This window comes from Microtus oregoni, unplaced genomic scaffold (assembly GCF_018167655.1).
Source record: "Microtus oregoni isolate MIOR12 unplaced genomic scaffold, Mior012 000011F_ref0000422, whole genome shotgun sequence".
In the NCBI taxonomy this organism is placed as follows: Eukaryota; Metazoa; Chordata; class Mammalia; order Rodentia; family Cricetidae; genus Microtus; species Microtus oregoni.
This window is the reverse complement of record NW_024543070.1, coordinates 19,179,290-19,202,733: the sequence shown is the minus strand read 5'-3', so window position 1 is coordinate 19,202,733 and position 23,444 is coordinate 19,179,290. Positions and strand designations below refer to the sequence as shown.

Sequence of the window (23,444 nt, the reverse complement as noted above, 5' to 3'; positions counted from 1 at the left end):
CTCCTAGACCCTCATTAGGCTGTTATTCTGTATCTTTTGTACTATCCTCTGGAATGGATAAGGTGTGTCCTCGTGTTCTGTGAGCCACTCTAGCAAGTTGTCAAACCCAGAAAGAAGGTCCCATTTGTCAGGTTCAGCCTGGAACTCTTACTAGGCATCCAAAGTAGACCTACAGATGCTGAACTTGTGGGATCTAGTACTAACTCCCGGTGGTGTCAGGACTGGACATACGGTACCCAGCATGGAAAAAACCTTTGGCCACCGAGGTTGAATGTTAGTAAAATGTGTGCCTATTACCCTGTCTTTGAGGATGCTGGGAAACACTCCACCACCTGTTTTATGTCCTGTATCTGCAACCCTTGCTAGGATTAAATATTTTGGGGCCTTTTTTTCCCCCTGCCCCAACCAGAGCCCCATAATAAATTTTGCTTGGAACTGGGATATACCTCAGTGGAAGAATACTTGTCTAGCATGAGCAAAATTCTCAATTTGAACTGCATCACTGTTGCTGGGGAAAAAAGAAAACTGGCTGAGTGGTGCATGCCTGTGGTGCATGAGTGCTAGAGTACAGCCAGTCACAGCTGCTCTGGTACTGAGGTGGTCAGCTGAGTTGGGTAGGGTGGGGAACATAAGACTCCCATCTTAAACAAGCAAACAAAAAAAGCAAAAGGAGGGTAGGATAATGATACACGGTTAAAGTTCCTATTCTTCAAAGAATGAGGCAGGATCTTAGGTTCGAGGGCTGCCCAAGGTGCAGAGTAAGCTTAAGGCAGCCTGGATTGTGTGAGACCCTGTCTTGAATAATTTAAAATGTCCAGTAAGTCAGGCGATAGTGTCACACGCCTTCAATCCCAGCACTCAGGAGCAGAGACAGGTGGATCTCTATAAATTCGAGCCCAGCCTGTTCTACAGAGCGAATTCCCAGCCAACCAGGACTACACTACAAACTTTACTTGAGAACTGATGTGGTCCTATGCTCTGATCAAAGGGATTGCTTTACTGCTTTCAAGACAGAAAACTGGTCTCACTGTGATCTATGCTATCTCCAAACTTGGAGAATCCCCCAGCCTCAGCCTCCTAAGTGCTGGGATTTCAGCTGTGAGCAAGATACTTGACAGTTTTAATATGAATTATATATTAAAATGTTATTTCAGTGCTAATATTCCTGACCTTGATAATTGTGGGAATCATGTAAAGTGGATGCTGAAATACTTAGGGTTAAGTGTCAGGTGTGGACTGCAAGGTAACAAGACGTTAATCAAATCTGTATGAAAAGTGTTCCACGGTGCTATTATGTGCCCTGTTCCATGACAGCTTAAGAGACTTGAAGATTTTAAAGTTGTAAATAGAACAGAGGAAACTAAAGATTCCTCATCTGCCTAGGAAGTAGTTGAGTGTTTTTTTTTTTTTCCTTTAGATTTGTTTATGCCAGCCAGTACTTGTGAGAGTCTCACTATGTAGCCCTGCCTGGCTTCGTTAGTGTGCTTCTGCCAGTATTTTTATCATTCCTCCTGTATCTTTAATGTGTCCAAACTTAGCCAGTGTTAGAAAGTCATTGTCATTTCTTCCTGAAACTAATGCCATTCACAAAGGAGATCAAGAAGTTTTTAGAATTTTATTTTCTTAAAAAAACCTCCAAAATGGATGAAAAGAATGATCACCAAGGATATAGTGCCAGATACAGGCCAACCAAGAGGGTAGCTTGGAAAGTATGGCTTAGGACCACAAAAGACTTCATCACTATCCTGCATCTCTGTAAGCCATGGTTAACAGCTGGCTTACACTGGCTTAGCTTCTGTACCAACAAACCATGCATGGCACAGGTAGCTTAGTCTTGCAAGGCCTGTTGAAGGATCGCCTCATATACAAATAGACCGTTCTTTATAGCAGTCCTCTTGGCCAACAAAGATCTACATACAATCCAAGGTCCATGACAAGACTACTGCATGTGAAATGGGTTTCACACTTTGAAAACATGGCCCCTTCAGCACAAACCAGATACATCTTAATAATGATTGGTATACAGTCCCACCCCACCCCTTTACACGTGGCTGAAACTAACCAGCTAGTGACAGAATGGTCTACTTCTGAATTACCACCCGTTAAAATGAGTTGGCTAATTTTCACTACATATATTTATTAAGGAAATTATATGGGTTACTGCAAAAACACAGTAAAAAGACTGAAGTTTGACCCTTTTTCTGCTCAGGACGTCCCTTTACTCCCAAGCTTCATGTTGTCCTTCTGGCCTCTTCTCTCAATGCCTTGCCACTGTTACTGTTTCTCCTCCTTCTGGTCTTCCTTCTGTTCCCCAGTACCAGAACTTCCAGAACCTTCCCGTTCAGATGCCATCTGTTGAGAAAATATTTGCGATCACTGAGATTTCACATTAGGTCTAACCTCATCCTTCATACATAACTCACATTGTATTCATCATTCCTTCCACCCGCCCTTGTAAACCACTGCTATTTCCTATGTCTTTCCCTGTAACATTCTGTTCCCAGTAATCTCGACCAAATTACCCCTCCGGCCCTTGTACCTTTTTATATGCCATCTCAAAGAGCTTCAGTGATGCCTGCTGAAGTGAAGATGCTGCCTGTCTAATGTTTTCTCCCGTTTCACTGTCCTTCCGCGCAAGCAGTTCTCTCATTTTGGAAATCTCTTCCTTTAGTTTGTTGCACTGTAAAAGGCAAAAAACAAAAAAGAAACCCTTTTTCTAGAATGTTCTTTTCTTATATGTAGTGTACTATTCAAAATTTCTTTCTTTTTTTTTTTTTTTGTTTTTGTTTTTCCTGGAACTAGCTCTATAGACCAGGCTGGTCTCGAACTCACAGAGATCCGCCTGCCTCTGCCTCCCCAGTGCTGGGATTAAAGGCAAATTTTCAAGCATTCTTTTTGCCTTCCCACCTCTACCCTTTATTCATGCTTTAAAAAACCCCAATCACTATCAAACCCAATAAAAAATGAGCTTCAATGAATCAGCGAATATTCTCTTTGATTTTTTCTAATAACTTACCTCATCAGCAGGTAACTGATCCTTGAATTCTTCCATCTTGGTTTCTGTGTCATGAATAATTCCTTCAGCCATATTAACTGCTTCAACGCGTTCCTTAAAAAAATTATGAGTTTAACATAACTGATTTCCCTTAAGTTCTATATCACGTGATACAATAAGTTACTTTCCACACTGTTAACAGTAGAGCTAGAATGACTGTACTCAGAAGTACTTGGGTTGACCCGGAGAAAAGAGTTGGCTTTTGTGGCGTGGGAATTTTGATAGCGGGGAGACTAAGAGAACATTCCAACCCAGTTAAGTGCTCTTAGTCCCAGGTACTAGTGGAGGCTGAGAAATGGGAGGGTGTAATCTCACATTAAACAAAGTATAAATTAATGAAAGGGAACAATAAAGATGAGAAACTTAAGAGCCCAGTCTGTCAGCTTTAACACGTTCAGAAGTAATCACCTTCTTTCTCCGGTCTTGCTCAGCATACTTCTCTGCATTTTTAACCATATTTTCAATGTCATCTTTGCTTAATCCACCAGAAGACTGGATCACAACTAGAGTTAATTAAAAAAAAAAAAAATCTCTTTAGTTCTCTTCTTTCACTGTATTAACAAATAACATTACACTACATGGTGCACACTTTTAATCCCAACACTCAAGAAGCAGGCAACTCTGAGCTTAAGGTCAGTCACGGCTACAAAATAAGACTCTGCTTCCACAATAAACAAATAAATGCTGCCTCTGTAGTAACTAATCTGAATGATTCAAATTATGATTTTAGTTATTGTCTTATAAGTGAGTTGTATAAAAAGACCAAGTGACCTGCCTCCCTGGTGAAACTTCAGCATTCCACAAGGTCAGGCTTGGTTTGTCCCCTCCTAATGTTAACTTATGAAAATTCAGATATTTGTCCAGGTAGTAGTGGCACACACCTTTAATCTTAGCACTTAATAGGCAGAAGCAGATGAACCTTGAGTTTGGGGCCAGCCTGGCCTACAGAGCTAGTTCCAAGACAACTAGGGCTACACACAGAGAAACCCTGTCTCAAAAACCTAACAAAAAATTTAGAGATCTATGCCAGCATTTGGAAGGAAGAAGCATACAGATCTCATTGTTTGAGGTTAGCACGGTCTGAGCAGCAAGTTCTGGGTCAATCAGGGATACAAAGTCAGACCCTGTCTCAAAACAAGCCAGAAATTCACTTCAGTAAGACTGGCAGCAATCCTTTCCAGGGCATTGGACATGCATGAGGTACAAGAAATACATGCAAAGCCAGGCAGTGGTGGCGCACACCTTAAATCCTCAAGACACTATCTCAGAAAACCAAGAGAAAAGAAACAAAAACCATGCAAGTGAAGCACCCCTATCTCTGATACCTGGAAAAGGGGGCAGTGTGGTAGCAACCATCCCAGGGGAGAAGAGGCATAGAAACAGAGTATGTAGTTCCTAATAATGGCCACCTTACTTTTCCTTTGATGGTAACCAAACCCAGGGCATCACATATGCTGGAAGGCACTCTACTGCTGGACGACGTTCTCAGCATCATACCTCATTCATACAGCCTGAATACTTACTCTGTTGTTCACGTCCTGTTCCTTTATCTTTGGCAGAAACGTGTACAATACCATTGGCATCAATGTCAAATGTAACTTCAATCTGAGGGACTCCACGAGGGGCTGGGGGAATTCCAACCTAAAGTAAACAGCCAGAGTCAGCTCCTCTCAGATGCTCCCATTTCCAAACAGGCCATCTACCACGTGCTCCCGAAAACAAGTGGTATCTTCACTAATGTACACAAACTTGAGATTTTAGTGCTTCAAGGAGCAAATACGTAACCATAATAGCCGTGTTGGCCAGTTTTTTCAGTAAATCAGGACTTCTTCACTGTAGTAATGCTGACCCAAAACGGTGACCATCAAGTGGTTTTGAAACAATGGATCATGACTCAACTGGTTTCTGAGTTAGCACTGCTTCTGAAACTGAACATGTCCCTGGCTTTTCAATAAAGATCTGAAAACACAGAAAGTACTGAATTTTTGAGTTTCATAGTTCACCTATGAAAACTGTTTTTCAAAAGGAACACGATATGGGCTGGGCTGATGGTTCAGTGGTTAAGAGCCCTTGCAGTTCTTCCTGAGGACCCAGGTTTGATTCCCAGCATCCACATTGCAGAAAACTGTAGTAAATCCATCCAGGGAACCCAATACCCTCTTCTGGCCTTAGTGCCCTTGGTACATAGAGATACACCCATACAATAAAACCTTAATAAAGTATTAATAAAGTAAAAGTATGCCTGTTTGCAAGCAGTTTGGAGAGATTAGACTACTGTCACCTTTGTAAGCTATAGGACCAAAACGCATGATACTCAGATTTGAAATACTTACCAAAGTGAACTGTCCTAGAAGTTTGTTGTCCCCAGCCATCTCTCGCTCTCCCTGACACACTTTAATCTCTACTTGAGTTTGTCCATCAGCAGCGGTAGAAAATACCTAGTAAGAAGGAAACTTCCTTACTTGATGATTAAACTTACACCCATTATACAGAAAAAGGCTAACGAGACAATGACATTCTAATACTTGATGATTCCTAACATACATTACTCTCAGAACAAAGGTTTATCTCTGCAAAGACAGGTTTAGTATTAAATGGCACACAACAGCTATTGTTTCTGCTAGACAAGTATGTTGGACAAGATGAAGCTTTAAGCTTGGAAGTTTAAGACATCAAAATAAGGATATAAAATAACAACTTGTCAGTCCAAGGAAGTAAGACCAGAGATAGGCGATGTACCATGTGCTCAGTCTTGAGATGTCATCACATATTTTCAGAATGATGTGTTGACAAATACATCACTGCACAAATACCAAAGAGAGAGATCCTAGAATAATTCAAGACTGATTTGAGTCTGGAAATACAACCATTTGAGACAGTGTCACACTATATGGTCCGCAGTTCTCACATTCTCAATTTTCATGCCTCAAATTCCCAAGTTTTGCGACAATCCAACCAGGCACAAGAAGTGTGACTTCAACCAAGACCCTGCCAAGCCATGCCCATATCTCACTGATTGGTAAAACACAACTCAGCCCCCATCATTCATGCTGAAATCAAGCCTAGTCCCATGTTGCTAACCAGACTTTTTATTTTATTTCTGACTACAGAGAATTAAGTGGCAAATGACAACAGCCCTTTTAGGAGACTGCATTATCCTTCCCTTAATCATCACTGCTAGCTGATATCTAAGAACTTTTCCAGAAACTGCAACAAAACACACACAAATGGTAATCTCACCACCCAGTCAGCTGGTGTGGATTTAGAAACATTGAGTTGTAAACAGTTCATGAAGTGGCTGCAGTTATGCACTCAGAGAACTGAAACCTGTGAGGAAGGATAACTCTTACCTGGCTCTTTTTGGTTGGAATTGTGGTGTTCCTATTAATAAGTTTAGTAAAAACACCTCCCAGAGTCTCAATACCCAGAGAGAGGGGAGTGACATCCAGGAGCAGCACATCTGTGACATCTCCAGCCAGCACACCTCCCTGAATGGCAGCTCCGATGGCTACAGCCTCATCAGGATTCACAGCTTTACTTGGGGCTCTGCCAAAAATATCTTGCACAGTCTGCTGAACCTGTGAGCGGAGGATAAAGAACCTGTTAGCCAACACCCAGGGCCACTGCTGAACTGAGACAGAGCACTAAGGTGCCACCCAGATTGCAAGTCAGATGAACTCAGCTCCAACAATGCTGACTTCTTCTTTAGGTGAAAACTCACTTTGTCCCCTTAATTTAGAAGCATGCTTCAATTATCTGTCTTCCAGATGACATTCATCACTGGAAACAGAAGGCATAAGGCAAGGGACTATAAAATACAGCCTACACTATTAAATAATTAATCAGAGGCCAATTTGAAGGAAGCAGTAATACCAATTCTGTGGGATAGTTTTTGACCCTGTTAAGAGATAACAAAAGTACACAGCATCTTGGGATAAATTTGTTAATATCAACATGTCTTCTCTAACCAGAGTTCTGGGTCCAACTTTATTCTAGATTCATTTTCCAATATCCTAGTGTTGCAACAGAGAAACAAAATCTCCCATAAACACAACCCACCTACATTTACACAATGGAGTACTACAAAGATAAAAAAAAAATAACGACATCTTGAATTTTGCAGGCAAATGGATGGAACTAGAAAACATCATTTTGAAAGACAGTTATCACATGTACTCACTCTTAAGTGTTTTTAAACATAAAGCAAAGAAAACCAGCCTACAAATCACAATCCCAGAGAACCTAGAATAACAATGAGGACCCTAAGAGAGACATACATAGATCTAATCTACAGGGGACATAGAAAAAGACAAGATCTCCTGAGTAAGTTGGGAGAATGGGGACCAGGGAGAGAGTTAAAGGGGTGGGGAGAGGCAGGGAGTGGAGAAAGAAAAACATAGAGCTCAATAAAAATCAGTAAAATTAAAAACAAAACAAAAAAAACAGAAACCACCACCAAAAGCAGTAATTCCACCATTAACTTGGACCCAAGATAATTCTATCCAGCCTCCAAGGAACAACTGCACCTTCAACAACAGTCTGTGCTCAGTTATTACTTATCTACACATCTGTTTTCAGAATGATGTGTTGATTAATAAAATGCATCATTGCACAAATCTTTGTTGAAGTAATGCAAGTAGTCCCAACCACTATGCTGGGAAAAAGTGCCCAAAAGACATTTCCTAGGGAATGACCACCATCAAGGCTTGACAACATTATAAGAATGGGTTTAATAGTCTCCCTGATACCCTTTCTTGCATCTTTTAATTAAATTGCATTATGTATCGATTTTCCCCCACATGAGATATGAGTCCATACCTTGGGCATCCTCGTCATGCCACCAACCAGAATCACTTCTCCAATGTCACTCTTGCTGACTTCTGCGTCTTGCATCGCCTTCTGGCATGGAGTAATAGTCCTCTTGACTAGGTCTGCGACGATGCCCTCAAACTGAGCTCGAGTTACCTTCATATTTAAATGCTTGGGTCCAGAAGCATCCATTGTAAGATATGGCAAGTTGATGTCAGTCTACACAGAAAATATTTCACTATAAGTTAATCTTTATGACTCCAATTAAGGTTAAGACTATACCCCAGGATAGAACCTAGGAAGCACAGAAAATCAGCCTTACTAAATTCCTACAATGTAGTGTAAATACACTAAAATCTCTTTTAATAAGGTTTATAAATATTAACAATGAAGTCTGGGGCACACAAGCTGAAGAAATTATCATGTGACAGATGAATAGTACCATAAAAACATACTGTGTGTGTGGTTATCTTTCACATCGAGTTAAAATATCTCATGTCTGAGTTCAATAGTTAAACAGTGCTTGCAATTTTGGCAGAGGACTTGAGTGAAATTCCTAGCACCTATGTTGGGTAGCTAACAACTGCCCATAGTTGCAGTTTTGAGGAACCCGATACTCTCCTCTTCTAGCTTCCACTGGTACCCACATTTACCTTCTCTCATCCTCTCCACATATATAAAAATGAAAATCAAAGAAAGAAATCATGAAGGGCCATTGGAGTGCACACCTTTAATCCCAGGTCTTAGGAGGCAGAGGCAGGCAGATCTGATAGTTTGAGTCCAGCTTGGTCTACAAAGCAAGTTCTAGGACAGCCAGGACTATTATAGAGAAATCAGGGTGTGTTGTGTATGGGGGGTGGGTGAGGAACGACGAAGTCAAACAAGAAACAAAAAGAACATATGTTCCCCATCAACCTCTTAACATATCCAGACTAAGTTCCAGGAATTAGTGTTACATATGCTCTTACTAGAAAAAAGCAGGAGCGATGCACACTGGATGTGCTGGCACTGCCTAAGCCCTTAGGAACTCACACAATCATCTTCAGCAATAGTGAGTTCAAGGCCAGTCTGAGTGGTAGGAGACCACCACAGGGCTGAGTTAATATTCTAGGTAAAATCCATCTTTTCAGAGTACACTATTAAGTCTTCTGAGATGTTCCCAAGGATTTATTTTACAGATTTAAAATCATAACTATACACTGACTTGGCTAAATACTTTGCTAAAGTGCTAAAGGCTAGAAAAGAAAATGTCCGTCAGTAAGACACAGCCATGTAAACGTAAACAACTGTTTCCCCTCCCAGTATCAAATCTGAGACTTATAGATTTCTCTTTCTACTGACAAACCCAGGCTCTTAAACCACAACCTTAAACATGAATAAGTCACACAAGTTCTGTCACTCAGCAGGGAGAATGGCATCACTACCCATGAGCATAGTACGGACAACATAGTAACTAACTACTCACAGCCCCTTACAACAGTGAAGGCTTGGGAACTCAAAAATAGATTATTGTATACAGCATTCAGGTTTCAGCAACTTACTTAGCAACAACCACTTAACCAACAGCTATCATAACTTGTTGCTGTGAATGTAAGAATCTTAAGCAGTCACAGGTTTAGAATGGTCTAGTTTCACGCTGGTGAGGCTGTAACCTAGATTTTACACTAGTCTACATCTGCTTAAGACAGGGAAGCTTTACCTCTCAGAACTGAGGTCAACAAACAAGTGCAGAACAGAGAGTTGGAGCAAATCTGTTGCTCAAAGGGCAGATTTTTCCCACAGCTCACTTTCTAGAATGGTGATCCAATTTATTAGGCAGAAAACTAGTAATTCATATAATCCACAAAATTGTATATTGAAGACACTAATTTTTTTCAAGGTTAATCATTCACCATACTGCTTTTGTAACTCTAGTCCAGGGGATCTGACACCCTGAGACAAAAATGCAGGTAAAAACACCAGTGCACATATAATAGATAATTTAAAAAATATCTGTCTCAGGGCTGGAAAGATAGTTCAGTGCTTGAGAGCACTGGCAGGTCTTCTAGAGAACATGGGAGTTCTGGCCTCTGCAAGGACCAAGCACACACATAGTACGTATATACATGTGAACAAAAGATCCACACACAAAGATTTACCTAATTCATTAAAAAGAAAACTGATCATTGTCGTATTTTTCTTTCTTTTTTGAGACTGTTTCTCTGTATCGCAGCCCTAACTGTCCTCTAACTAGCTCTTGTAGCCCAGGGTAGCCTTGAACTCAAAGTGATCTGCCTACCTGGGCCTCCCCGAGTGCTAGGATTATTATAGGAGTGCACCACCCCTGCCCAGCTCAAGGTTTTTGTTCTTTTTGCCAGACAGGGTTTCTCTCAGTAGCTTTGGAGTCTGTCCTGGAACTCGCTCTGTAGACCAGGCTGGCCTCGAACTCCCAGTGTGCTGGGAGTAAAGGCGTGGCCAGCACTGCCACGGTTTTTACCAAATAGAAAACCATAAACAGGCTACACTGACATTAGGTAAATTAGAATATATGATTCAAATAAGGTTAGGCTAAAAATATCCACCAAAAGAACTTGGATTTCTTCATGTCTCACCTGAACAGATGAGGAGAGTTCACACTTAGCCTTCTCAGCAGCTTCCCGAACCCTCTGAAGTGCCATGTTGTCTTTGGTCAAATCAACCCCTGTCTACAAAATAGGATTCATAAGACAATTAATAGAGAAACTGCAGTGGCAATGTAGATTTATTTTGTCTGCTTATGAAAGGGTCATCCTTTATAAAGAAATATAAATTGTGAGGATTTGTGGGCTAGGGGACAAGTCTTTTGTTCCCAATCTAAGGTGCTATATATATGTAACTAAAATGGTTGAGTCTAGCCATGAACCTGAATGTAATTAATTACTTTAGTGCAAAAAAATTATTCAGAAAGCAAATGAGCATTTTGAACAAAAAGTCTGAACCTCCTACAAAGAAGCCTACACATTAAATCCACAATGATAACTAACCTCCCTCTTGAACTCCTTGACAATGTGACGTAACAAAGCCTGGTCAAAGTCTTCACCGCCCAAGAAAGTATCCCCATTGGTGGATTTCACCTCAAACACTCCTTTCTGAATTTCTAGGATAGAAACATCAAAGGTTCCACCACCTAAATCATACACAGCAATGCTAGAAAGGAAAACAAAGAAACAAATCCTATTACAAAGGAATGAATTCAATAACCAAAGATTAACTTAGTTATCTTCCTGAAATACTAATTTTGAAATCTAGTAACCAACATGCCTTTTAACATATGGCATTGGTAACATATAAGAGAGACTAGCAAAATTCGTATCACACAAACCATGGTTCCCAAAGTATGTATCAACACCCATAATAACAAAAATTGTCCAGGGTACCAAGGAAAGAGAAAAATCGTCTTGAAACGACGAAAAAAGACTATATATACAAATTTGGGGAGAAAAAAGGAAGTACATTTTCATTCTAAGCACAACCCTTATAACCCTAAGAAATGGAAATATTATAGGATAAATCTTATAGTTGTTATAACTTGATTCACAGTTCAGGTTAATTTACAGTACAAGTGTAGCAGGTACAGTACACACCCTTGATCCCAGCACTCAGGAAGCAGAGGCAGGTGGATCTGAGTTAGACGCCAGTTTGGTGTACAGAGAAAGTTCCAGGACAGCCTGGGCTACACAGCAAAATCCGTCTTGAAAAACAAAGACAAAATAAAAACAAAACAATTTACAACATGAGGACTGGCAAGATAGCTTTTTATCTGGTGAAGATCCTTGGCTCCAAGCCTGATGCAACCCCAGGAACCTATGAAAGGAGAATGAACTCCATGCTGTCCTTCCACATGCACACTGTTATGAACATGCCCCACCACACACATAGTCAATGACAAGGAGGGTACGGGTTAGAGCGAGTCAGCAGCTTTTAAAGCAGAGAGGACCAATTTGATTTCCAGTACCTACATCAGGTAGCTCACAGCCACCAGTAATTTAATTTCTAGGGGAATCTGACATCTCTGAAGGTATCTGCAATATCGTGCATATAGCCATACACAAACACATTTATAATTGAAAATGAGTAATTTTTAATTAAAAAAAAAATAAAACGTTAAGGGCCTTTGAGGGTGAGGGCACTTGCTGTCAAGCCAGACAAACTGATCCAAGACCCATTTTTGAGAAAGACAAAAGCCAGCTCACACATTTTATCTTCTGAGCTCCACATACATACCATAGCATAAACATACCTCCAACATAAGTACCAGCACAGAATTAGAAAATGTAATAAAAAAAATCATGTAAAAACCTATAATTCAGGTACGAGTATCTACGCTTTATAAACTTACACTTTATCTTCGGATTTGTCCAGACCATACGCCAGGGCAGCAGCTGTAGGTTCATTAATCACTCTAAGTACATTTAGCCCAGATATCTGGCCAGCATCCTTAGTGGCCTAGAGAAAGTAAAAATAAATGTATTTTTCCATCCTTTAACTCTGGCAACTTTTCCCCCAGGCAAATAGGAGATATAATTAACCTTACCTGTCGCTGTGAGTCATTGAAATAAGCAGGGACTGTGATCACAGCATTTTTTGCTGTGTGACCCAAGTAATTTTCTGGAAAAGAATAAAATTCAATTGTGGCACTATGTCAGAAAAAAAAAAGCATCAAAATTACTACCAAAGCCTAATATTCCTCCTCAAATCCTCTTGTGGAGCAACAGAGAACACTCACCTCCTTTGCAGCTTAACCTGCAGACAGGCCACATAAGAAAAACACTGAACACTGTATTATACCCTAGTAATCTAGCGCCAGGGAGATAGCAGGAGGAAGGTGAGTTTAAGGCTGTCCTGGGTTACACAGCTCATGCCTTTTGTTATCTTGGCATCCAGAGCTGAGTCAGGAAGATCACCCTAAGTTTGACACCAGCCTTGGCCACAAAATTAGTCTGAAGATAAACGTAAACTCCAGAATGACATTTATTCTCAGAAACAAATCACCTTGACCACCGTTAGTCCTTCAGAGGCTGTAACAGTAGTACCAGAAGCTCAAGGCAGCCAACCCCCTCCTCTATTACAAAGTTATTTGGAGATGTAGGGAGTAATTTTGTGTAGCTCAGCAGCCAAGGTGGTACTGGCCAGAAATTCCAAATTACCTTTAGCATTTCAGCCAAGACTCACCAACATCAATTGACCTTTAGACTCTAAGTTTAATGTGTAGCTTTCCAGATTTTAACAAATACTACACTGCCCCCTATTGAAAAGGCACCAGCCTGTATCATTAGGGAAATTAAACTCAACCTGCAGATGAAGTGTGAAAAAAACTTCATCTGCACAGTTTTGCCGTTCCTAAATTTCTTGTGCAAAGAGCATAATCTACAGGGCATGAGTTTATAAACTCAGAGGAACCACCAACACTTCCAATTTCCCCAGAATGAACTAAATCTTCTCACCCGCAGTCTCTTTCATCTTCATCAAAACAAATGCTCCTATCTGACTAGGAGAGTAGAGTTTCCCATGAGCCTCAACCCAGGCATCACCATTAGAGGCACGGACAATCTTAAAGGGAACATTTTTGCTGAAAAATAAAAAGAATTATGTCATCATATATCTATCCATTTCAAATTATAAAAATAAACAGATGGACCAATAAACAATAATTCCTGGAGACAGGTTTATTAAAAATCTCTATAATTACTATCGTGTAAAAATGTGAGCCTGATGACTTGAAATCATTTCAAAAATTGTCTTAATAGTTCTCAAAAATGAGACAAAGCAGCAATTCCACTAAAATCAGGAACAAGACAAGGTTTTCCACTCTCTCCATATCTATTCAATATAGTTCTTGAGGTCCTAGCTAGAGCAATAAAACACCAAAAGGAGATCAAGGGGATACAAATTGGAAAAGAAGTCAAACTCTCACTGTTTGCTGATGATATAATAGTTTACATAAGCAATCCCAAAAATTCTACTAAGGAACTTCTACAACTCTACAACTCATAAACACTTTCAGTAATGTAGCAGGATAAAAGATTAACTCAAAAAAATCAAGCCGGGCGGTGGTGGCGCACACCTTTAATCCCAGCACTCGGGAGGCAGAGGCAGGCGGATCTCTGAGTTCGAGGCCAGCCTGGCCTACAAAAGCTAGCATCAGAACAGCAACCAAAAAAAGCTACAGAGAAACCCTGTCTCAAAAATCCAAAAAAAAAAAAAAAAAAAAAAAATCAGTAGCCCTCCTGTATACAGATGATAAAAAGGCTGGGGAAGAAATCAGAAAAAAACATCCTTCACAATAGCCACAAATAGCATAAAATATCTCGGAGTTTCTAACCAAACAAGTGGAAGACTTGTATGACAAGAACTTTTAATCTTTGAAGAAAGAAATTGGAAAGTGAAAGATCTCCCATGCTCCTGGGTAGGTAGAATTAACATAGTAAAAATGGCAATCTTACCAAAAGCAATCTACAGATTCAATGCATTGCCATCAAAATCCCAGCAAAATTCTTCAAAGACCTCGAAAGAACAGTACTCAACTTCATATGGAAAAGCAAAAAATCCTGTACAATAAGAGAACTTCTGGAGGCATCACAATCTAACTTCAAACTCTACTACAGAGCTTCAGACTGAAAACAGCCTGGTATTGGCTTAAGAACAGACAGGAGGACCAATGGAACCGAATCAAAGACCTGGTTATTAATCCACACACCTTCGAACACCTGATTTTTGACAAAGCAAAAAATATCAAATGGAAAAAAGAAAGCATATTTAACAAGTGGTGCTGGCATAACTGGATAGCATCATGTAGAAGAATGAAAATAGATCCATATCTATCACCATGCACAAAACTCAAGTCAAAATGGATCAAAGACCTCAACATAAAGCCAGCTACACTGAACCTTATAGAAGAGAAAGTGGGAAACACAGTTAAACGAATTGGCACTGGAGACCACTTCCTAAGTATAACCCCCAGCAGCATAGACACTGAGAGAAACAATAAATGGGACCTCCTGAAACTGTGAAGTTTCTGTAAAGCAAAGGACACAGTCAACAAGACAAAACGACAGCCCACAGAATGGAAAAAGATCTTCACTAACCCCACATCAGACAGAGGTCTGATCTCCAAAATATACAAAGAACTCAAGAAATTGGACACCAAAAGATCACATAATCCAATAAAAAAAATGGAATACAGACCTAAAGAGAGAACTCTCAACAGAGGAATCTAAAATGGCTGAAAGACACTTAAGGAAATGCTCAATATCCTTAGTCATCAGAGAAATGCAAATCAAAACAACTCTGAGATTCCACCTTATACCTGTAAGAATGGCCAAGGAGCTAGGTAGAGGTGGCTGATAGACCTCTGAATTTGAGGTCAGCCTGGTCTACATAGTGAGTTCTAGTACAGCCAGAGCAACACAGTGAGATCCTGTCTCAAATAAACCAAAAGTAAAAACAAATAATTAGGATAGCATTACTCAAAACAACAAAGTGAAATTAATTCAAATGACCATTTGAAAGTTGCGAAAAAATATGTTCATGTAATAGAATATTATTTGGTCACAGGCAATTTCTATTGAAGACCAGAGAGAGAGATAGACCAGTGGTGAAGAGCACTGGCTGCTCTTCTAGAGGAACCAGGTTCGATTCCCAGCACCCACATGGCAGCTCAAAACTGTCTTTAACTCCAGTTCAACTTTTTGAGTTCACGAGCCAGCCTGGTCTACAGTGTTAGTTCCAGGACAGTTAGGGCTGTTACACAGAAAAACACTGTGGCAAAACAAAACAAACAAACAAAACCCAAAAACCTGTTTGGGCAGGGATGGCACAGGCTTTTGACCTTAGCACTCAGGAGCCAGGGGCAGGCAGATCTGAGTTTGAGGGCAACCTGGTCTACCGAATGAGTTCTAGGGCAGTCAAGCTACACAGAAACCTGTCTTGAAAGCACAACAAAGAGACAAACCAAAGAGCTGGATAAGGAGATGGCTTAACAAATAAAGGCTCATACTGTCAAGGCTAACGCCCAGGACTTACACAGGAGAACAGAATCTGGACTCTGACCTCCCATTTTGTGAGGATGAATATACCCACAAACAAAAATGTTAATAAAAGCTTAGCCAGGCACTGGTACATGCCTTTAATCCCAGCACTCAGGAGGCAGGGGCAAGCTAATCAGAATTCAAGGCCAGTCTGGTCTACAGTGTGATTTCCAGGAGAGCCAGGGCTACACAAAGAAACCCTGTCTCAAACAAATAAAAATAATGGGAAAGGACTGTAAACACACACACATACACATGCATGTAATGTAAGGACATATAACAGCCTTACACAACTGATGAGGAACATCATTTAGGAATATCTCAAAAACCTTAATGCATCTTAACATATTACCTGTCATGTTATTGAATAAAAAAAAGCCTAGTCTATGAAAGCACAAATGGGCTTTTAAAAACTGTTTACTCTTTTGGCAGAGATGTGAATTTCTTTTAGGAACAATAATGAAAAAGAGACCTCGAGCAAAGCACTCTCGGTTGCTTTTGCTATTACTCACGTGTCTTTCTGTACTTCAGGGTCATCATAGCGACGCCCAATCAGACGCTTAGTAGCATAGAAGGTGTTGTTTGGGTTGGTGACAGCCTGTCGCTTTGCTGGCATGCCAACAAGTCGTTCTCCATCTGCTGTAAAGGCAACAACAGAAGGCGTAGTTCTGGCACCTTCAGCATTCTCCAGGACCTAAAATTACCAAAGATAATGATTAAGATACTAGTCACCACTAACATTTTTGTGGTTCTGATTTAAGATACAATCACAGCTCAAATCATAAAACAAATGCTAAAAGGATAACACTAAGTTGGCATGTTTACTGCTAGGAATGCTACACAGTATCATTTCAAATGTATGGAGAAGTCTATGATCATACACCTTGAAGATGAATAATATGCAAAATGCACGTGGAAGCTAAAGCTTCAGAAAATGGGGGGTGAGGATAAGCAGCATAAATAGAACTAAGGAAGGGCTTCACTTCTCTTAGTATTCAGTAAGCCAGACTCCTGTAAATAGCCCGAGTTGTTTCAGATGAGGGCATGGGAAAAGAAAACATGAAGGGTCAAGAATGAACAGACAACTCTACAATTACAGGTGCTCTTAAGATCTGCACATTCTGAGGAGACTCTAACAGCCTCTCCATAGCAGACACCTTGAACCCTGCTGAACTCCAAGCTGAGAAAGCCATTCCGAGTCCTCTAATGGCATTACCACCCATACTGCTAGAGAACACATTTAGATCCTATCCTGGAAAGTTGTATTCATTCAATTATCAATACCAAGTGAATTCCTAAGTCCAAAAAAAAAAAAAAAAAAAGAAAAGAAAAAAAGAAAAAAAAAAGAAAAGAAATAAAAGCAGTTTTAAAATGCAAATTAGGGAAGGTGGCACATGCCTTTAACCCCAGCACTCAGGAAGCAGAGATAGGCGGATCTCTGTGAGTTCTAGGCAACCCTGCTCTACAGAGTTTCAGGACAGGCTCCAAAGCTACAGAGAAACCCTTTCTCCAAACACAAACACCATAAAAAGCAAAAACAGAAACACACATGTCTGGAGTAATAGCTAATGCCTGTAATGTTAGTGCTGAATAATCTACATTTGAGAATAGCCTAATATATATACTGTCTCAATAGAAAAACCAGCACCAAACTTGATTCTATGTTCCCCTCCCCTCATTTTGAGACAGGGGTTCTATTTATAGCCCAGGCTGGGCTCAAACTCTGAGATTCCACTGTCTAAAGGTGTTACACCTTGCCCGGCTCGGTTCAGTATTTCTAAGCACCTAAGGTCAGGCAGGAAACCTAAGTGACCCCAGCTTCCAATCTTGCTCACCTTTGCTTGTTTGCCCTCCATAACCGCCACACAGGAGTTGGTAGTACCCAGATCAATGCCAACAACTGCACCCTTAATTGCCTCTGATCTGCAAGAAATTTAAAACATCATGGTTATCTTAACAGTCTCCAACATAATAACTGTTTTTATGTTGGTGTTAAGCGGCATATTTCATAAACTACAAGTATAAAGTTACAGAGGGAAAATTTATTTAAATGTATAGATCACAGCCCAGGTGTTCAATTAATATGCGTTTTCTCCCAAAGAAACTAAAGTTATACTTACGCATAATCTCTTCTTGAAACAAATCTAAAAGCTTCATGACTAACACCATTCCAGCCATCCTGAGGGGGGAAAAATTGCATCATCCGTCAACTACACAAGTACACTTGGACTTTTTCCAATTATTACTGAGAAACACATACAACCTTTAGAATTAAGTAGTAGCCTGTATAAAAAACAGAAGAAAAGTACTTAGTATGTATAAGGAAAAAGATCTACATGTCTACCACACATCTACAAGTTTTCCGGACTGTCAGGTAAAAATAAGCAAATTGTCTTAAACTCTAAAAAAATTCTAGCCGGGCGGTGGTGGCGCACGCCTTTAATCCCAGCACTCGGGAGACAGAGGCAGGCGGATCTCTGTGAGTTCGAGACCAGCCTGGTCTACAAGAGCTAGTTCCAGGACAGGCTCCAAAACCACAGAGAAACCCTGTCTCGAAAAACCAAAAAAAAAAAAAAAAAAAAAAAAAATCTAACTGGGGCCAAACAGTGGTGGCGCACGCCTTTAATCCCAGCACTCAGGAGGCAGAGGTAGGTGGATATCTGTGAGTTCGAGGCCAGCCTGGTCTACCAGAGCTAGTTCCTGGAGAGGCACCAAAGCTACAGAGAAACCCTGTGTCGAAAAACAAAAAACAAAAACAACAACAACAACAAAAAACCCCAAAACTAATTGTCTTAAATTACAAAAAAAAAAAAAAAAAAGAAAGAAAAATTGAAAAAACAAAACAGAAAACTAGACAAGAAGTGTGGGTGGAGCAATTCTTTAATCTCAGCATTTGGGAGGCGGAAGGCAGGTGGACCAATGAGTTACAGGACAGCCAGAGCTATATAGAGGAACAATCTCAAAACAAACAAACAAAAAAAAAACTAGCATTAAAAAAAGAAAAAAGGCAGAGGCAGGCAGATCTCTGTGAGTTCGAGGCCGGCCTGGTCTACAAGAGCTAGTTCCAGGGCAGGAACCAAAAGCTACGGAGAAACCCTGTCTCGAAAATAAAAAAAAAAAAAAAAAAAAAAAGAAAGAATGAAAGAAAAAGAAAAAAGGAATTACAGTGCAACAGAGGGTTCTCAACTTTGACATTATTGATATGGTACAACGTGCTGTGACCCGTTAAGTGTGGAATGCTTAGAAGTAACTCCGCTCTTTACCAACAAGAAGCCCATAAATTAGTGTCCCTCAAAGTCAATACAACCCGGAAGCTGACAGACCTGCCACCCCCCCAATTCCCCTGAGTTGGGGGAACAACTTGTGCTGCTGCTGATCAGATTAAGAAGACATTATGCAAAAAATTCAAAATTATTTCACAGTCGCCAGGCCTGGTGGCAACCATCTTTAACCCCAACACTTGAAAGCCAAAGGCAGGTCTGGTCTTGGTAAGTTCCGGTACAACCAAGGCTAAATAGTGAGACCCTGTCTCAAACCCACAGCTGCGCACACCTGAACCTCATTATACCTGCACTCCAAAAGATACCGGAGCCACTTCCAATGATCTTGTCAACAACTACTCTGGGGAGCTATAGTCTCAAAGACGTACTTTCTCTTATTTCAGACCAAGATCCACAATCCTTTTCCTGTTCTATTACAATCCACAAGTAAATCGAAGACATTAAAAAAAAAGTCTCCGAGGTTGGAGCCAGGTGTGGTGGGTGGTGCACACCTTCAATCTCAGCAGAGATGAGGCAAGGACGGGCGGGTCTCTATGAGGTCTACATAGTCAGTTCCTGGCCAGCCAGGTCTACAAAGACAACCTGCTTCAAGAAAAAACAAACAAACAAAAACCAGAGCTGCAAGTGTCCTTCGGCTCTTTAGAAAACAGAGCCTAGGAGAAACCCTGTCTCGAAAAATAAAAAATAAAAAAAAAGAAAAAGAAAAAGAAAACAGAGCCTAGCTCATAGTTCTGCCTTCCGATAGACCACACCCGCTGCCTGGGACTAAGCACATCCAATGCGCCCCATGTCAGGTGGGGAGGACCGCTACCTCGTGAATTAGTGGGTGCGACTCCAGAACGCCATGGATTGTGACTCAGCAGAGCTCGAGGCTAAAGTCCTGACCAAGGCCAGCAGCCCTGACCACCGAAGGTCCGTTACCTTTCTCCGCTCCGGATTTCTCCTAGAGTCTGACCCTTAAAGGGCAAGACCTACCTCACTCAAGTCAGGGCCTGGAGCCCCTTCCAGAAGGCATAGCATTTCCTCACCTGGTGACGGGCGGCCGCCAGACTCCGGGAGGCTGAGGCGCCCACGAGACGCGCGGCTGCGGCTCTGCTGGCGCTTATCATGGCGACTGGACGGAGGGGACGCGAGAGCAGAGAGCAAGCACCGCACAGGTCCGGAGCTGCGCGGCAGAGCGGCAGCCACACTTCTAAAAACCTCCAACCACGTGGGGTGGGGGGCGGGAATTGACGGCCGCAGCACGAAGGCCCCCCCTTCCGCTGAGGCGCTGAGCGCGTTGCCTGAACAGAGACTGAACGGCTGCTGCTCCCAAAATCGCAGCCCGCGGCGAGCACGCCCCGCAACAAGATTGTTGAAAAGTTCTGTCCTCTCTACACGGCCTCCGCGGCTGCGGGAGCAGAGAGAAGGGAGACGGGGAAGAGGAACACACAGGCAGTGCTTCAGACAGCCCCGGCCCTTCGCGGCTGGAAAGACTCAAGGACACACGGGGTAAATTACGAAAAGATTACAGTCTCCTTGCGTCAGTTGCGCAGAAGGAGGAGCCTCCTGCGCCTGCGTCCTTGGCACCCGACCTAGGCTCTAGCGCGCAAGTGCGAAGGGCGTGGCGGACCTGGGTTTGGGACCTAACTGTCGGCTTTATTGGGTGCTCCAGTGTACGCGAGTTTGCCCAGGAGTACCCGGAGCGCGAGGTCGCACTGACGGCCTCGAAGTTTCTCCTCAGGCCTCTTCGTGAAGCGGACGCCATCTTGCCCTGAGGCACTGTTGAGTGTACCCGTGTTCTTTCTCTGTCAGCTCTTGTGCACAGCTTGAAGTATGCACACCTGGATAGGGCATCCTTAAATTTGTGCCGCACACTGCGGCGGCACGGTTGAGTTTCCAACTTCTAGGGCAGCATTTGGTTAGCACTGTTAGGAAAAATCCTAAGCCGAGCTATTCCGCCTGAGCAAAGAAATCCAACCAGGTCAAATCAAACCAAATTAAAATGTCCATTTTTTTTCTTTTTTCGTTTTCTTCTTTTTTTTAGTAAATAAAGCACTCCCGGGTGGCCGAGAGCACGGCAGGGGACACAGAAAACGGGGGGGGGGGCGCACACAAAACCCAGGACCACATGTTCCTCCTCTGAGTGCCCACTTAAATAGCCTGTGGGAGTGAGCCTGACCTCCCCGGCATATTGGGAATTGGAGTTCCGACCAATGCAACTCCCAGGCCAGAGCGCTGGGGTGGATGCCAGGGGCCAGGGTGACTAGTTTTAGTTGCTATCCCCAAGAGAGTGAACCCTGGGGACTGGCGTGATTGCTCAGTGGTTAGCAGTACTGACTGCTAGAGGACCTGGGTTTGAGTCGCAGATTCCTGGACCTGCAGGACCACTGATCATTTCCAGGGGTTCTGATGCCATCTTCTGGCCTTTGTGACACAGAACACACCTAGTGCAGACATACATGCAGGCAAAGCCCACATGCATAAGACAAAATGAAAAAAATAAATAAAGGTACTGAACACAGCTGCTAATTGAAAACCTGAAGTTGGCTGGAAAGATGGCTTAGGGACAGAATGTTTGATGTACAACTCTGCTGTCTGAGTTCGAGACCTGGAACTCGTGTAGAAGTGGAAGGGGAGAACTGACTCCACAAGGTTGTCCTCTGACTCCACGCCTGCATTGTGGCACATGCACATACAGTAATGATTTAAAAATTATTTGTCTTGTTTTTTTCAAGACAGGGTTGCACTGTGTACCTTGGCTGTACTGGACTTCCTTCTGCAGACCAGGCTGGCCTCAAACATGCAGAGATCTGCCTGCCTCTGCCTCCTTGTTTGGGCCTCTGAAGGCTCCAGGCATGCATATGGTGCACACACAGACATTCAAGCAAAACATCTATACATGTAAAATAATAATAATATAAATAATTTTGAGGTTTTTTTTGTTTTGTTTTTTTGAGACAGAGTAGTTTCTTTATGTAGTCTGGCTGTCCTGGACTTCGCTCTGTAGACCACACTGGCCTCACGCTTATAGACATCCGTCTGCATCTGTTTCCTGAATGCTGGAATTAAAGGAGTGCACCACCACTGCCCAGCAAAAACATAATTTTTAAAGTAAAGAAACCTGAGGTTGAAATGTCTAGCCACTAGTTATAGTACAAGTTGTAAATGTCCTTTGCTTGTCTTTGTTTTGTGTGACTCAGTGTCTCCTGTAGCTCAGGTTGGACTCAAACTGGTTAGGTAGCGAAGACGACCTTGAACTAATACATAATATAAAAATTATTTCGCATGTGTGTACATGAGAGAGGACAGGTGCAAAAGTCAGAGAATAATTTTGGGGTTTCAGATTCATCTGAGGCTTGCAAGGAAAGCACTTCTACCCAGTGAGAGCCATTTTGCTAGCCCAGCCTTGAATTTCTAATCTCTCTGCCTCCACCTCCCAAGTGCTGTGACTATAAGCATGTGCCACCATGCTTGTTTAGCGTGGTGCTGGGCCAAGCACTCTACTAACTGAGCTACACTTTCAGCCTGAGAATGCCCTACATTTTTCAAAGCAAAGCCCTGGGTGAAAACACAATTATTCTTCTTGGTCTTTATCAAAAGCCAAGAACCCATCTATGAACTGAGGTTGCTAATCATTAGGGTTTTTAAAGATTATTTTCTGTGAATGAATGTTTTACCTACACTTATGTATCTGTGCCATGCACCTGGTGCCTGTAGAGGTCAGAAAAGGGTATCAAATCCTCTGGAACTGGAGTTAGAGATTGTTGTGAGCCTCTATGTGGGTGCTGGACCATAACCCTGGTTCTCTGCAAGAGCAATGAGTACTCTTAACCTCTGAGCCATTTCTCCAGCCATGTGCATCATCATCATCTTTACAAAGTCTTTACTGAGCTCCTGCATTGAGGCTTCTCATTATAGGACCTGCCTTTAGAGGTGCTGACCACGTGCTAGTATTACAGCTTATGACAGAGTGCTTACTTACCCGGGCAAAGCCCTGGGCTTAATCCCTAGCATCAGACAAGAAGAAACAGTGCTAATTCTGTTACCCCCATGTTCTCTTTTAATTTATTATTATTAGCCAGGCTGTGGTGGTGCACACCTCTAATCCCAGCACTCAGGAGTCAGAGACAGATAGCTCGGATATCCTGAACCGGGTTCTTTTTCCACTCCCACCACCGGCTTCTCAGATGGCTTCAACTGGTGAGTCTCTCCCTGTTCTGCTACGGTTGCTTTCGTTCTGCTACTGTTGCTTTCCTTAACCGGAAGGAATCA

At 41.9% G+C, this 23,444-nt stretch overlaps 1 protein-coding gene and 2 non-coding genes across 3 annotated transcripts; all 3 read right to left on the bottom strand.

Moving 5' to 3' along the window:
- Positions 1–1,601: 1,601 nt before the first annotated feature.
- On the bottom strand, positions 1,602–20,408 carry LOC121453379 (stress-70 protein, mitochondrial). The gene is made up of 17 exons (XM_041660113.1): positions 20,219–20,408; positions 18,030–18,088; positions 17,745–17,832; positions 16,422–16,603; positions 13,327–13,451; positions 12,417–12,490; positions 12,222–12,328; positions 10,867–11,029; positions 10,456–10,548; positions 7,874–8,083; positions 6,406–6,633; positions 5,389–5,493; positions 4,579–4,696; positions 3,464–3,558; positions 3,017–3,109; positions 2,540–2,680; positions 1,602–2,352 (listed from the first exon to the last, which is right to left on the bottom strand). The coding sequence occupies exons 1-17, from the start codon at positions 20,297–20,299 to the stop codon at positions 2,275–2,277; spliced, it is 2,040 nt and encodes a 679-aa protein (XP_041516047.1). The 5' UTR covers positions 20,300–20,408; the 3' UTR covers positions 1,602–2,274.
- LOC121453739 lies at positions 5,797–5,862 on the bottom strand. The gene has a single exon (XR_005975057.1). It is a non-coding gene; the product is annotated as a small nucleolar RNA SNORD63 (small nucleolar RNA).
- On the bottom strand, positions 7,596–7,668 carry LOC121453736. The gene has a single exon (XR_005975056.1). It is a non-coding gene; the product is annotated as a small nucleolar RNA SNORD63 (small nucleolar RNA).
- Positions 20,409–23,444: the final 3,036 nt, after the last annotated feature.

Coding starts and splice junctions, on each gene's coding strand:
- LOC121453379 (XM_041660113.1), bottom strand. CDS start 20,299: ATGATAAGCGCCAGCAGAGCCGCAGCCGCGCGTCTCGTGGGCGCCTCA. Junction 3,559..4,578: donor AACAGGACGTGAACAACAGA/GTAAGTATTCAG, acceptor AATTAACTCTAG/TTGTGATCCAGTCTTCTGGT. Junction 2,353..2,539: donor TTGAGATGGCATATAAAAAG/GTACAAGGGCCG, acceptor TTTTCTCAACAG/ATGGCATCTGAACGGGAAGG.